This window comes from Mirounga leonina, unplaced genomic scaffold (genome assembly GCF_011800145.1).
Source record: "Mirounga leonina isolate KUSES-001 unplaced genomic scaffold, KU_Mleo_1.0 Mir_153, whole genome shotgun sequence".
NCBI lineage: Eukaryota > Metazoa > Chordata > Mammalia > Carnivora > Phocidae > Mirounga > Mirounga leonina.
In genome coordinates, this window is record NW_023270387.1 from 3,589,973 (window position 1) to 3,605,669 (window position 15,697).

The window sequence follows — 15,697 nt, forward strand, 5'->3', positions numbered from 1 at the left end:
AAAAAAAAGATTTTGTGAATAGAAAATCCTAAGGAATCTAATAAAAAATAAGGAATCTTAATTAGATTCCTAAGGAATCTAATAAAAAAATCTAATATGAGAACTAATAAGTAGATTCAGCAGGGTTTCAGGATATAAAGTCAATATAAAAAATTTCTGTATTTCTGTACACTAGCAACTAACATTCTGAGAATGAAGTTAAGAGAATAATTCTGTTTATAACTTCCAGTTACAATTTACAATTAATGAGAAACTGCTACTTCACCAATTCAGCAGGACTCTTTAGTTGGAGCTCCCGAACTTCCCTCCTCCCCCAGATACACACAGAGTAGTCCCTCTGAGAGAAATCGAGAAACTAGCTCAGTGACTCCTACACGTCAGGCAACTAAGAAAATAACCCACACTGAAATGAGTAGGAAAGGCTGAGACACACTCTTTCCATAAAAACTATACCCAGCACAGTACCAATCAAGAGGGCATCCCCAACTCCCAGCTTCTCCATGAGCAGCAGAGGATTTGGACCATACATTTAGCACCCCAGCTTTTAAGGCTGTCACTCAAGAGACAGGCCCCCAAAACACCTACCTCTGAAAGCCAGTTGGTTATACATCCACAAGACCCACAGGACTACAGAAACCATTCTTAATGGCCTCATGAGCATTCACTGTTAACTATCCTCACAGGCCTTATTAGCACAGAGGGAGCAGGCAAAAATGCCCATCTCTAGTCTGTCCCTGAAAAGAAGTTGACTACCTACTTTACAATCTGCTGCTGAGAGTCCATATGCAAGAGTCTGGCTGCGTGCATTAAGGAACTGGCTGTGATCCCCCATGGAGCCCAGGGGAGCTGATGGGCATTTCTGTCACCTTCTCCCTCTGGCTCACTCCCACTATAAAACCAGGTTATCATCCTATCTCTAGAAGAAGATTGTACACATGCCTGGTGCCCTGCGTTTGACTGTTGCCACTCAAGGGATGACTGGATCTGATAACCAATGGAGCTTGCATTCACAAATCCCACAGGACTGTAGTGAACAATGAGGCAGTTCTTAACAGGTATGCAAGAGTGCTCACCCAGGTATCCCCCCAGGGCTCAATGGAGAGGGAACTGGCAAGTCTTTCCCTGAAATGGGTTTGACTATATATTTCACAAGCTGTTTCTTGAGAGTCGGTCTTAAAATCAGCCTGCATCTAGGTGCTGACTGTGATCCTTTCCTTTGGAACACTGTCAGGTCCCTCAACTACTAGGAGCCACTAAAAAAAAAGAAGGCTGTTTGAGTAATCACATAGATTTAAAAGACAACTAACAGTTTAGCCCATGCTGATTTGATGAGGCTCATCTCTATACTTCTCCAGTGTGTCAAGACTGGTGGCGCTGTCTGTTTTACCTAATGTGCAGAAACCAACCCACACAGGAAATCAAGAAAAATGAAGAAACGAGGAAATACATTCCAAACAAAAGAACAAAATAAATCTCCAGAAACAAATCTTAATGAAATAGAAATAAGTGATTTACACAATAGAGTTCAAAATAACAGTCATACAGTTGTTTGTTGAGGTCAGGAGAGCAAGGCATTAACAAAGTAAGCATTTCAACAAAGAGTTAGAAAATATTTTTTAAAAATACCAAACAAATCACAGAGCTGAAGAATACAATAACTAACTACAAAATTCAGTAGAGGTGTTCAACTAGACTAGAATAAGTGGAAAGAAAGATCAGCCAACTTGAAGACAAGGCAGTGGAATCTACCCAATCAGAGAAGCAAAAAGAAAAAAAAAAAAAAAGGAATGAAAGGACTGAAGATAGCTTAAGGGACTTAGGATATACCATCATGGCCCAACAGATATATTATAGGGCTTCCAGAAGGAGAAGAGAGAGACAAAGGAGCAGAAAGCTTCTTCAAAGAAATAATGGCTGAAAACTTCCCTAACCTGGGGAAAGTCATATAAATCCAATTCCAGGAAGACCAAAAAATACCAAATAAGCTGCATCTTAAGAGATACACACCAAGACACGTTACAGTTAAGTTATTCACAAATTGAAGACAAAGAGAGCATCTTAAAAGCAGCAAGAGGAAAATAACTTGTTACGTACAAGGGAAGTACAACAAGACTATCAGCAGAAGCTTTATAAGAAGCGAATGGGATGATGTATATATTCAAAGTGCTGATAGGAAAAAAACTGCTAACCAAGAATACTCTACCTGGCAAAGTTGTCCTTGAGAACTGAAGGAGAGATAAAGAATTTTCCAGACAAGCAGAGACTAAAAGAGTTGATCATGAATGGTTTTACAAGAAATGTTAATGTTTCAAGCTGAAATAAAAGGACATAAGTTAGTAACATAAAAACATATGAAAGTAGGGCGCCTAGGTGGCTCAGGCAGTTAAGCAACTGTCTTTGGCTCAGGTCATGATCCCAGGGTCCTGGGATTGAGTCCCTCATTGGGCTCCCTCTGCTCTTTGGGGAACCTACTTCTCCCTCTGCCTGCCACTACCCCCTGCTTGTGCGCTCTCTCTCTCTCTCTCTCTCTCTCTCTCTATATATATATATATATATATATATCAGATAAATAAAATCTTAAAAAAATATATGAAAGTATAAAACGCACTGCTAATGGTAAGTATACAGAAAAATTCAGAATACTCCAATATCGTCATAGTGGTGGGTAGATCACTTCTAACTCTAACATAATGGTTAAAAAACTAAAATATTAGAAGTAATTATAACTACAATAATTTCTTAATATATACACAATATATAAAGATGTAAATTGTGACATCAAAAACAAAATGTGGGAAGAAATGTGTAGAATTGTAGAGCTTTTGTATGCATTCAGGTTAGTTGTTAACAGCTTAAAATAGACTATTATAGCTATAAGATGCTTTATTAAAGCCTCATGGTAACCACAAAGCTAAAACTTATCATAGAAGAAACACAAAACATGAAGAGAAGGGAATCAAAACATACCACCTCAGAAAATCATCAAATCACAAAAGAAGAGAACAAGAGAGAAAGGAACAAAGGAACTACAAATCAACTAGAAAACAATTCACAAAATGTCAATACTAAATCTATTCCTACTGACATCTATTTAAATGTGAATGAACTATATTCTCCAATCAAAAGACATAGAGTGGCTGAATGAATTTAAAAAAGAAGGAAAGAAAGAAAAAAAAGAAAAGACCTAACTTTGTGCTGCCTACGGAGACTCATTTCAGTTTTAAGGATACAAACAAACTGAACGTGAAAGAAGGGAAAAAACACCAGGCAAATGGAAACTGAGGAAAGGAGTAGCTATAGTTGTATCAGACAAATTGACTTGAAGCCAGAAACTATCACAAAAGACAAAGAATATCATTTTTAATGACAAAAGAGTTAATTCATCAATAAAATACAACATTTATAAATACTTTTGCACCCAACAGCAGGACATCTAAATATATAATAAAGCAAATATTAACAGATCTGAAAAGAAATATAGCAACCCAGAAGTAGTAGGGAATTTAAATACCCCATTTTCCTCTTTTTTTTTTTTTTAATTAAATTCAAGTTAGTTAACATATAGTGTATTATTAGTTTCAGGGTAGAGATTAGTGATTTATCATTTGCATATAACACCCAGTGCTCATTATATCAAGTGCCCTCCTTAACGCCCTTCACCCAGTTACTCCATCCCCCCACCCACTTCCCTTCCAACAACCCTCAGCTTATTCCCTATAGTTAAGAGTTTCTTATGGTTTGCCTCTCTCTCTGTTTGTATCTTATGTTATTTTTCCTTCCCTTCCCCTATGATCATCTTTTATTTCTTAAATTCCACATGAGTGAAATCATACAGTATTTGTCTTTCTCTGACTGCCTTATTTCACTTAGCATAATATACTCTAGTTCCATCCATGTCCTTACAAATGGCAAGATTTCATTCTTTTTGATGGCTGAGTAATATTCCATTATATATAAACATGTGCGTGCATGCACATACACACACCACATCTTATTTATTAATTCATCTGTCAGTGGACATCTGGCCTCTTTCCATAGTTTGGCTATTGTGGATATTGCTGCTGTAAACATTGGGGTGCATATGCTCCTCTGAATCCAATTTATCCAAAGGATTTTTGTATCCTTTGGATAAATTCCTAGTAGTGCAATTGCTGGGTCGAAGGGTAGCTCTATTTTCAACTTTTTGAGGAACCTCCATACTGTTTTCCAGAGTGGCTGCACCAGCTTGCATTCCCAACAGTGTAGGAGGGTTCCCCTTTCTCTGCATCCTCTCCAACATCTGTTGCTTCCCGAGTTGTTAATTTTAGCCATTCTGACTGGTGTGAGATGGTATCTCATTGTGGTTTTGATTTGTATTTCCCTGATGCCTAGTGATGTTGACCACCTTTTTATGTGTCTGCTGGCCATTTGTATGTCTTCTTTAGAGAAATGTCTGTTTATGTCTTCTGCCCATTTCTTGACTGTATTTTTGTTTCAATACCCCATTTTCAATAATGGCTAGATCCTTGACACAGAATATTCAACAAGGAGACATGGATTTAAACTGCCTGTTGGACCACACAGGCCTAACAGACAGCGACAGAATATTCCATTTAAGAGCAGCAGAATATACATTCTTTTCAAGCACATACAGAACATCCTGCAGGATAGATCATATGTTAGGCCACAAAACAAGTCTTCATCAATTTAAGAAGCCTGAAATTATATCATGCAACCTTTCTAACCACATAGATATGAAGCTAGAAATCAATTACCAGAAGAAATTTCAAAAGTATGCAGATACATGGAGATTAAACAAATGCTCCTAAACAACTAATGGCTTAAATAAGAAATTAAAAGAGAAATAGAAAAGTTCCTTGAGAAAGTGAAAAGGGGGAAACATAACATACTGGAACATGTGGAATAGAGCAAAAGCAGGTCTGAGAAGGAAGTTCATAGTGATAAATGCCTACATTAAGAAAAAAGAAAAATCAAATGAACAATCTAACTTTATACCTAAAGGAACTAGAAAAAGAAGAACAAACTAAGCTCAAAGTTTGTAGAAGAAAGGAAAAAACAAAGGTCAGAGTGAACATAAATGAAATAGAGACTAAAAAGACAATAGATCAATGAAACTGAGAGCTGGTTTTATGAAAAGATAAACAAAATCAACAAATCTTTAGACTAAGAAAAAAGAACACTTAAAATAAGAAATGTAAGAAGATACATTACAACTCATGATACAAATACAAAGGATAGTAAGAAAGTGCTTATAAACAGTTACAAACCAACACATTAGAAGAACACTAGAAGAACCAGGTAAGTTCCCAGAAGTACACAACCTACTATGCATGAATTATGATGAAAAAGAAAGATCAATTAACAAGTAAAGAGTTTGAATCAGTAATCAAAACACTCCCACCAAAAAAGTCTAGAACCAAATGGTTTCATGGGCAAATTCTACGAAACACTAAAAGAAGAATTAATACCAATCCTTTTGAAATTATTCCAACAAATAGAAGAGGAAGGAACACTTCCAAAATAATTTTAAAAAGCCAGTGTTACATTGATACCAAAGTCAGACAGGGACAGTACCAAAAAAAAAAGTAAATTAAAGGCTTATATTCCTGATGAATGTGGATGCAGAAATCCTCAACAAAATATTAGCAGATCAAATTCAACAGTATATTAAAAAGATCATACCAAGATCATACCAATATCAAGAGTGATTTATCTCAGAGATGTAAAGATGGCTCAAAATCCACAACTCAGTCACCGTGATACACCACATTAACAGAAGGATAAAAACCACATGATCATCTCATTAGATGCATAAAAAGCATTTGACAAAATTCAACATTATCTCATGATAAAAACTGGGTATAGAAGGAACATAACATAACAAAAGCCATGTATGACAAGCCCACATTTAACATCATACATCAATGTTGAAAAGCTGTAAAAGCTTTTCCTCTAAGGTCAGGAACAACACAAGGATGTCCATTCTCACCACTGTTTTTCAGTGTAGTACTGGATGTCCCAGCCAGAGCAATTAAGCAAGAAAAGAAATAAAAGACATCCGAATTGGAAAGGAAGACAAACTGTAGATGATACAATATAATATACAGAAAGCCTTAATGATTCCACCAAAAATCTATTAGAATAAATGACTTCATTAAAGATGTAGAATATAAAATCAATATATAAAACTCAGCTATGTTTCTGTACAATAACAACAAACTATCAGAGAAATTAAGAAAACAGTCTTGTTTACAAAAGCATCAGAAACAATATAAATACTTAGGAATAAGTATTTATTAACAAAGGAGGTGAAAGATCTCTACAGTGAAAACTCTAAGACATGGATGAAAGAAGACACAGATAAATGGAAAAATATTGTGTGTTCATAGAATGGAAGTATTAATATTGTTAAAATTTCCATACTACCCAAAGCAGTCTACAGATTGAATGCAACCCCTATCAAGATTAAAATAGCATATTTCACAGAGGTAGAGAAAACAATCCTAAAATTTGTATGGAGCCACAAAAGATCGCAAAAGGCTAAAGCAATCTTGAGAAAGAAGAGCAAAGCTGGAGGCACCACACTTCCTGATTCAAGCTGTATTACCAAGCTTATAATGATCAAAACAGTGTGGTATTGGAATAAAAACAGACACAGAGCAGTGGAACAGATTATGGAGCCCAGGGTACAACCTGGCATCTGCAGTCGATTAACTTCCATCAAAGGAGCCAGGAGTGCAGTAGGGGAAGGGGAGTCTCTTCAATGAGTGCTGTTGGGAAACTAAATATCCACATCTAAGCAGGGCCCTTATCTTACACCATATGCAAAAATTAATTCAAACATGGTTAAATTCTTCAGCGTAAGACCTGAGACTGTAAAACTCCTAGAAGAAGGCCTGGGAAGTAATCCCGTTGACGTTGATCTTACGGTGTTTTTTTTGGATCTGACTCCAAAAGCACAGCAACAAAAAGCAAAAACAAACGAGTGGGACCTGGACAAAGTAAAAAGCTTCCACCTGCCAAAGGAAGCCGTTCAACAAGGCGGAGAGGCAACCTATGGAATGGGAGAGAAAATTTGCAAACCACCTATCTAACAAGGGATATTAATACCCAGAATACAAGGAATTTTTACAACTCAATAGCAAAAACAAAACAAAACAAAACCCACAACAACAACAAACAAATACCTCAATTAAAGAGGGGGCACCTGGTGGCTCAGTCATTAAGCGTCTGCCTTCAGCTCAGGTCATGATCCTGGAGTCCCGGGATCAAGCCCGGCATTGGGCTCCCTGCTCAGCGGGGAGTCTGCTTCTCCCTCTCCCTCTCCCTCTGGCTTGTGCTCGCTCTCTCTCACTCTCTCTCAAATAAATAAATAAAATCTTTTTAAAAAAAATAAAAATAAAAATGGGCAAAAGACTATTTTAACAAAAAAGACACACAGATGGCCAATAGTACATGAAAAAGTGCTCAGCATCACTAATCATGAGGGAAATGCTAATCAAAGCCACAATGAGATATTAGCTCACACCTGTTAGCACAGCTATTATCTGAAAGAGAGAACCAAATGCTGGTAAGGGTGTAGAAAAATGGGAATCCCTGTGCACTGTTGGTGGAAATGGGAACTGATGCAGCCCCTACGGAAAACAATATGGAGATTCTTCAGAAAATTAAAAATAACAATCCAACTTATAGGTTATATATCCAAAGGAAAAGAATAATATCTAAAAGATATCTATACCCCTATGTTCATTGTAGCATTATTCACAGTAGCCAAAGTATAGAAACAGCCTAAGTGTCCATCAACAGATGAATGGATAAAATATATATGTACATCAGCCATAAAAGAGAAGGAAACTCCACCATTTCTGACACCATGGATGAACCAGGATGGCATAATGCTAAATGAAAGAAGACAGTAAGACAAACACTGCATGGTATCACCTATATTGGGAATTTTTTAAAGAAATCTAACTCATAGATTAACTCCTAGAGAACAGTGTTGCTAGCCAGGAGCTGGAGGGTGGAGAACATAGGAAGAAGTTAGTAGAAGGCTACAAACTTTCAGTTATGAGATGAATATGGTCTCGGAATCTAATATGTAACATGGTAGCTGTAGCTTGTAATACTGTATTATGTAAATGAAATTTGCCAAGAGAGTAGAACTGAAGGGTTCTCACCAAAAGAGACAAAAATGAAGGTAAACATGTGAGGTGATGGATGTGTTAATTAACTCGATGGTGGGAACACTTTCACGAGGTATACGTACGTCAAATCATCATGTTGTACACTTTAGGCATATTACAAGTGTACTTGTCAGTTATACCTCAATAAAGCTGAAGAAAAGACTGATTTAACAGTAGTAGCAAGAACTGATTTCTAAAATAATAATTCTTACTGGTTACTGGTGGCTACAAGTAGTCCAGACGCTCTAAAATATTCTGTAGTCATAACATTGAAAAAGAAAGCAGAAGGTATGAAGGCCAACTCATGTTTACCAAAAAGAGAAGAGTGAAGCAAGACAGACATCAGAAATCCGTATGTGCTGCCTAAAATAGATCATGAATTTACAAGCACACATTTTTAAAGTAAAAGTTAAGAAACTCCCTTATAATTAAGCAGGGTTATCTCCACAGAGAAGCCGAATTTCATTATGGATTTTTTTTTTATTCTTTTCAAATGATAATCCTCTAAACCAAGAAAGAAAACAAGTAATGTCCCAGAAATATTGGCTTCTTAATGGCCATTAAATCCTTTACCTGGAATATCAAAGGCAGATTTCACATATTTAAATAAAATAACATTCCATTTCATTATGAGTAAGGATGCAGATGGGTTGTGAAAGCTCATCAGCACTACTCAAAACTGTCTTTTCATTATCCATAAGTTAAATTTATCATCTTCAATTAACTATGATTCAATATCATGCATCCTTCTGTCTTGATGAAACGGGAATAGACTGATGTTCTCCATGTCCCACTGGTTCGCTTTGCTGCCCGTGCAGTGGGCTGGGACCTCACCTCCCCAGCCAAGGGCCGAAAGAAACGAGGATCCCTTTCCTTTGTGACTCAAACTTTAGCCTGCTAAGCGTCCAGGAAGACCCACAAGAGTTGATGCCATCCGAATAGCATGAGCTTTGCCTGATACGTAAGTGCAGGGATGTGCCCCTCCCGGGTTCTTGAAATTTTTCTGATATCACTGCCGCTGTCATTCGGCACATTAAGGATGAGTAAAATTTGTAAGAAAGGAAAGATTGCTAAAATCTTTCTTTCTTCTGTCCTGTTTTTGGTTTGTATGTGGGAATGTTTTACTTAGACATACCTGTCGTCTAATTGTATCTCATTAGATTAAACTCTGTTCTAGAAATTTCCAAGATACTTAGAAGCAGGAAAACTTTATCTGTTGATTCACTATAGTCTGTTTTTCAGAGATTTAAGTAAGAAAAATGCTTCCCTACTTTGCCCATCGACTTTCTCATTTCCAGTTCTTTGTTTACTTTGCTCCCGGATTTTTTGTTGTTGCTGTTGTTGTTTAAGACAAGTATGATCATATCATTTCCCAGCTTAAAGTATTTCTTTGGCTCTAGGCTGCAAATGCAGTAAAAGGATTCAGGGGCTTTGTGAAAGGGAAAGACCCTGAGATCTCTCCAGCCCTCCCCGCTAATGCCTGTCATCTCACCTCTCCATAAAACTTCCTGCAGTTCTCAAAAGGACACACAGCCCATTTGTTACCACGTCCTACCAAACCTAGGCACCATGCTGCCCACATCCTTAAGGGTGGAGCATTGACACTCTTGTTCCTAAGGCACAAAATCCTTCCAGTTTTATCCCTCCTAACCCCAGATCCTCTCTCCCACTCCACCCTACATGTGCCCCTTCCCAAAACCAGACTAGTTCCCAGACACCTGATACCTCTTTTATCTTCACAGCTTTAGCTTTGTCTCCCTGGGAGGCAATCCTGAGTCCACCCAATCTTGATAAACAGTCACTTCTTCCCGAAAGCTGTCCTTATGTACTGAATCTGATAGTGCCTCTTCAGGGCTCACAAGTCACCCCAGGTACCAATAATATAGAATGCAATTATTTTTTTTCATCCATGAACTCATTATTTTACCCCTCCTCTGTACCAAGTATTGTCCACCATCCTGTCACCCAGCTGCAAATAAGATACTTCAAGCACACTGCAAGCTCATCAGAGGAAGAAACAATGTCTTATTTGACCTTCTAAAAAGTACCCTTACCCTCCCTCTTTGTTAAAGGGCTGCCTATCCTCCAGCATCCAGCTTCTGTCATTGTGTTTAGTTTGTTGCTATAATTGTTCTAATTAACCCTCAACATAGATGCCTATTCTATAGACTGCAAAATGGGGGTTTAGTGTAATTCGCCCAAGATCACACAGATCCTGAGTCTCAAAAGCAAGATTGAAACTCTGTCCTGTCTGATTGCAAAGAATAAATAAATAAAATAAATAAAATTAGTAAATACCTGATGTAGCCACAAAGTGAGCATTCATTTAGATATTACTTATACCACCCCTGAGGGGGATCTGGCCTTACAGACAATCTCTGTATTTGTATTCACAGCTTCCTTCTGCCCTGCTCCAGCAGTCAGAGTAGTTAAATACGGCCACCAGGAGCAACAAGAAGCTGTTGACATTGTTGCACCTGCAAGGCAAATTCTTAAAATCTTGGTCTCATTTAGATGTCTAATTTTTTAAAATATATTCCATTTACATTTAGGAAAACACCTGGCTCTTTCTTGAAGTAGTATAAAATTACGGCATGATCAGGGTATATCATTAAAGATTAACCACAGCTCTTGCTTACCTGTCCCTGACCTCACCACACACAAACACACAGACATGCACACACCATCCATGTCTCGTTTGGAAGGTAAGGAAGTTAAGATACAGAAAGTAAAGTGATTTGTCCACATGTAGGCATCTGGTTGATGTCAGAATGGGGCCTTAGAACTCAGTTCCCCATATTTGCAGACTAGCACGTTTTTACTCACAGGCAGTGACCCCACTCAAGATTCCATGAACGTGAAGACTTTTTTTTTACCTTTTTCTTTGTGCTTACTGTATTTTTAACTTTTCTGCATTGAGCACGTCTGATTCCACCATCTACATACTTGGTTACCAAAAATGCATACTTTAAGTCAATTTCTTAACAACCTGGTTTTTAAAAGATGTTAAAAGGAAACCTCTCCCATTCTACTTGGCAGCGCTTCTGTTAACCATACAAGAGCTGTCTCAATATGATTTCATTGTCCTTTGAGCCTGAAATGCAAAGCAGCAGAAATATAATCAGAATTGGTCACACCCTAAAGGATGAGCATTTATTAAGCACCTGTGATGTGATGGATTTACAGATTTACATCAATAGTCAGCGGGATATCCAAAGTCCTGCCATTTATTATTATCCTTTTGCTTCTTTACCCCCAGAGGATGTATGAACTGTCAGTGGAAATTAAAAGGAAAACCAAGTTGAAAGTTAATCTTTCCTCAGGATGTCAGTAGATTATATGGAGAGACTATATATACTGTTTACTTAGTTACTAACCACTGATTTCACACACACACACACACACACACACACACTGTAGAGTTACAATTTTACAACAGTGTCTCCTAGAACCTTCCTTCCACAATACTCTCTGGGTAAAAACTGAAGTCTCAATAGGCACCAAGGTAACTGTTTCCAAGAAAACGACTTCATAGCCTAGATCCTATCACTTTTCTATATAAAACTATTTTAAAGTGTATGAAAGGAAAAATATTGCCTGTACTCAGACAGACATAGCTAAAATTAACGGAGCCACCCACCACTCATTCAGGTCAGAACTGAAAGAACTTTAAAATCCGGTGTGGTATTTTTTCCTTCTCCTTCAGCATATCCGGATGGAATCAGAGAAATGTGTACTGTTATTTATCAGTGAGATTTGACATCCGAGGGTTCTTCCGAAGGCTGCAGCTTTGCCTGTGTGTCTGGCAGCTGTGGGAGAGGCTGTGCAAGGAAGCGTGGCCGGTCTTCTGTTTCAGCCGTGCTGAAAGAACTAATAATGTCATCAGTTAGCAACTAATGCAATAGTTGAATCACTGTGGCTTTTAGAAAATGAATTTTTTTTGCCTGCCCGTGGGTCCGCCCTCTCTTCTCTTCGAAGCAAACAAATGTCGGCTGACATTTTACTAGCTAGAGATTGATGGACAGTGCTTTTCCCATTTCAAAAACATGGATTTGCTTTCTGGTGTCTAGTTTCTCTCCCAGTGAAACGAGAGTGTTACTGATGAGCTGTCAAATTAGCTGGCACATAATAGGCAGGGGATAAATATTTGTTGAGGGAATTAATTAATAACAGCTATCATTTACTGAATTCAAACCAGATGTGCTAGTGACTTTAGCATTGTTATTCTCACTTTGCACATGGGAAACCCACGGCCAGTAAGTTACAGAGGTGGATTCAGGACGTGGACAGTTTTCGACAGTATACCCCTCTCTCCTCTTACCTTGGGTAAGAATCCACGGGAGCCTAGGGCGGAAAAGGCCAGTGCAAGAATCATCTTGGTTCTCCTGTGTATTTGCTATATGATCTTCAGTGGTTTTTCTTTAATCTACTGAGCCTTGGTTTCCTTATTTGTAAAATAAGTCTAATAATAGGATGTATCTCATCTTGTTAGGAGAACCAAACTAGATCATCTGTGTCAAGTGCTCAGCACAGTGCCCAGCACAGAAGAAGCCCACCATCAGTATTAGCTATAAATACACACTCCTGGGGCTATCCAGAGCAACCTCGCTTCGTTGTCAGTAGACTGGTCTGTTTCTTCTTAGATAGCCAAACAGCAGTGTGCATATATAGCCTGCTTTGTTATAACGAAAAACAGAAGTTTCCGAAACCGAGGCTGAGACACATTACGGCAGAGGCAACCCCAGGCCCTGGTCTTCTCCCTGATTGTTGCGCCGATTCCCGTGCTAACTGCGGGGTCAGTGCTGCGGAGTTTATTTTTGCCAAAAAATAGAAAAAACACTTTCCCTTAGTTCACTCACACAACTGAATCAAATTCACATCAAAACAAAAACAAAACAAAACAAAACAAAAAACTTGGGTCGCCTGGGTGGCTCAGTTGGTGAAGCGTCTGCCTTCGGCTCAGTCATGATTCTGGGGTCCTGGGATCGAGCCCCTTGTCATTGGGCTCCTTGCTCTACGGGAGTCTGCCCCTACCCTGCTTGTTCTCTGTCTCTCAAATAAATAAATAAAATCTTTAAAATAGATAAAAATATATATATTTAAAATTTTTAAAAAAACACTTCACTAAATACTAAGAGAAAACCAAAAAAAAAAAAAAACAGATGCTAGAAACTCAGGTGTGCACATGTGTTTATGTTGGGGCAGTTACTTTTCTCTGAGCTGATACCTTTGGTTTTATTAATTCACTTACCTAATAGGTTTTTTCCCCTTCTTCTAATTGCCCATTTGTTTTACACTTGTATTGAGTGTTTGTTTTTGTAAAGCACCTTAAATACTTAGCAGGAAAAAAGAAGACCAGGTATAAAAAAATTGATAGATAGGAAGAGGAAAGTAAACAACTTTACAAAATTTTTGCAATTCACCTGTGGACGGAGCGAGAACACTCTTCCCTCAGCCCACCTGGTGAGCACCATCTTGTTTCCCAGCACACAGAAGTCCATAAATGTCCTGTCTTGCTCTCTTCTCTTCCGTTACCATGTCCCAGGACTTTGAGGATTGTAGTGACTCATAGAATCAAAGCTTTTACCCTCTCTGGCTCAAATTATTGGCTCCGTCTGCTTTCAGACCACTTTGTAATTAAACTGAACCCCCCTAAACAGGTGCTACCCATCACAGACTCAATGTGTCATAATACCTTGATATTCCCTTCACATAAGACACATTTCTACATATCTGTGTGAGATCCATGCTTCATAAAAGGCATTCAGAGGCATTCAAGAAATACTTGTTAAATTGAGCTGGACTGAAAATATTTTTATCCTTTTCTCATGTATTAGATTTGGGATGACAGAATTTAACAGCTAAATTAGGCATAATTGAACCCTCCACTGTTTCCAGCCATTGCTTTATCAGAAATCTAGATAGATATCCATGTTTGTTATTAACTTATGTTACTATTGAAGAGCTGAAATGTCTAATGAACTAAACTTAGCAAACTGCCATACTGATTTCCATAGGGATTCAAGGATATTTCTCTTGAGAGATTTGTACATGGTGGAGCCAATGTTACAGGATTCCAGCTGGTCGATTTTAACACACCTATGGTGACCAAACTAATGGATCGTTGGAAGAAACTAGACCAGAGAGAGTATCCAGGATCTGAGACTCCTCCAAAGGTATGTGTTTACAGTACGAGAGCCAAAACAAGAAGGCAGAGTGCTATCTTGCTTGACTGTGGCTGGGTGTGTGTGTTGCATGACTCAAATTTTTCACCACTCTACCCACATCTGCAAATGACTGCCCACAAGGATTGATTTGGGGGTCACAACCAAATTTTAGCAAGTAGGCAAATTTACAAATACAGGATCCATGAATGAGGAGGATCAAATGCACTCCCTTGAATTGTACTTGATTTTTTTGGTGTCTCATCAAAGATGTAAAACATGATTTCTGATCTTGTGACTCCCTGCCCTAATGCAAAAGAAATCTTCTGGAATAAAGATGTTCCACAAGATAGGCCTAGCAAGTCTTTCCAGTCAGATGTGCTTTTGCTTCCTGTCTGGCCAGCCAAATTGAACTGCCCTACATTTTCCCCTCCTACCCAGTCCCTCTGCTCTTGCCTGGACCTCCACTGCTCTCCACTTCATTTCCATCTGTCAAATCCAACCACCTACTGAGCGTTTATCTCAAATGCTGCTTTCTCTATGAAGCCTTTCCTTAGTTTTCCAGAAAATATGAGCCTTTCCGGCTGTGTGACCTCCATAATATTTGACTGTGTTATTCTCACCAAGGACTTACCATAATTTTTTATGTACTTCTTGTTTCCCTTCTCTAAACTCCTATGGAGCAGTAACGATCTGGGACCCATCCTTCTTGTCCTTGCAATTCCCAGCCAGTGTCCCGCACCTTTTTCAAAGAGCTCACAGATACCATATGTTATTTCATTCTTCCAACCACCACAAGAGATAGTCACTGTTATCTTGTTCGGTTTGGTTTTGCTCTGTTTTGTGTTCCATAGCTGAAAAATGCACACATTCCCGTAAAGCTATGAGTAGCAGAGTTAGAATTCATGGAGTTCTTTCTTCTCAAAGCCCAGACTCCTGGCGTTGAGCTATGATTCTGCCAAACTCTGTCTTGTTATCTGCAAACCTTAGTAAACAGAGCTCACTTCTCCATTGCAATCACTAATTAAAGCAGGAAATAACTCTCGGCCAAGACCTTAGTTTTACCCTGCCCTAAAATGAAGTATTTATTCAATAAGAATTTTCTAGATGCCATCTAGAAGTATGCGCCCATAAATATGATTTCTTGGACTTTAACACAGTAAGACATGTGGGAGGGAATTAAATCCCTTGAAAAGGTAAAACCTATTTAAACTTCTGCCTCTTTCCATGTCTCAGCTCTATGACCTCTCAAAGGTCTTTGCTGCTCTAGCTGGCTATCTGCTCTGTTCTGCCTCCCTCTGTATGATATCTGCCTCCCTCTGTTTGATATCTGCCCCCCTCTGTATGATA

At 38.4% G+C, this 15,697-nt stretch overlaps 1 protein-coding gene across 2 annotated transcripts in view; it reads left to right on the top strand.

Moving 5' to 3' along the window:
- GRIA4 (glutamate ionotropic receptor AMPA type subunit 4) overlaps window positions 1–15,697 on the top strand; it is a 366,314-nt gene that overhangs the window by 278,470 nt on the left and 72,147 nt on the right. For both annotated transcript variants that reach the window (XM_035008823.1, XM_035008822.1), the window contains exon 6: window positions 14,201–14,359. In XM_035008823.1, coding sequence (XP_034864714.1) covers window positions 14,201–14,359 — 159 coding nt within the window. The remainder of the gene's footprint in view (window positions 1–14,200; window positions 14,360–15,697) is intronic.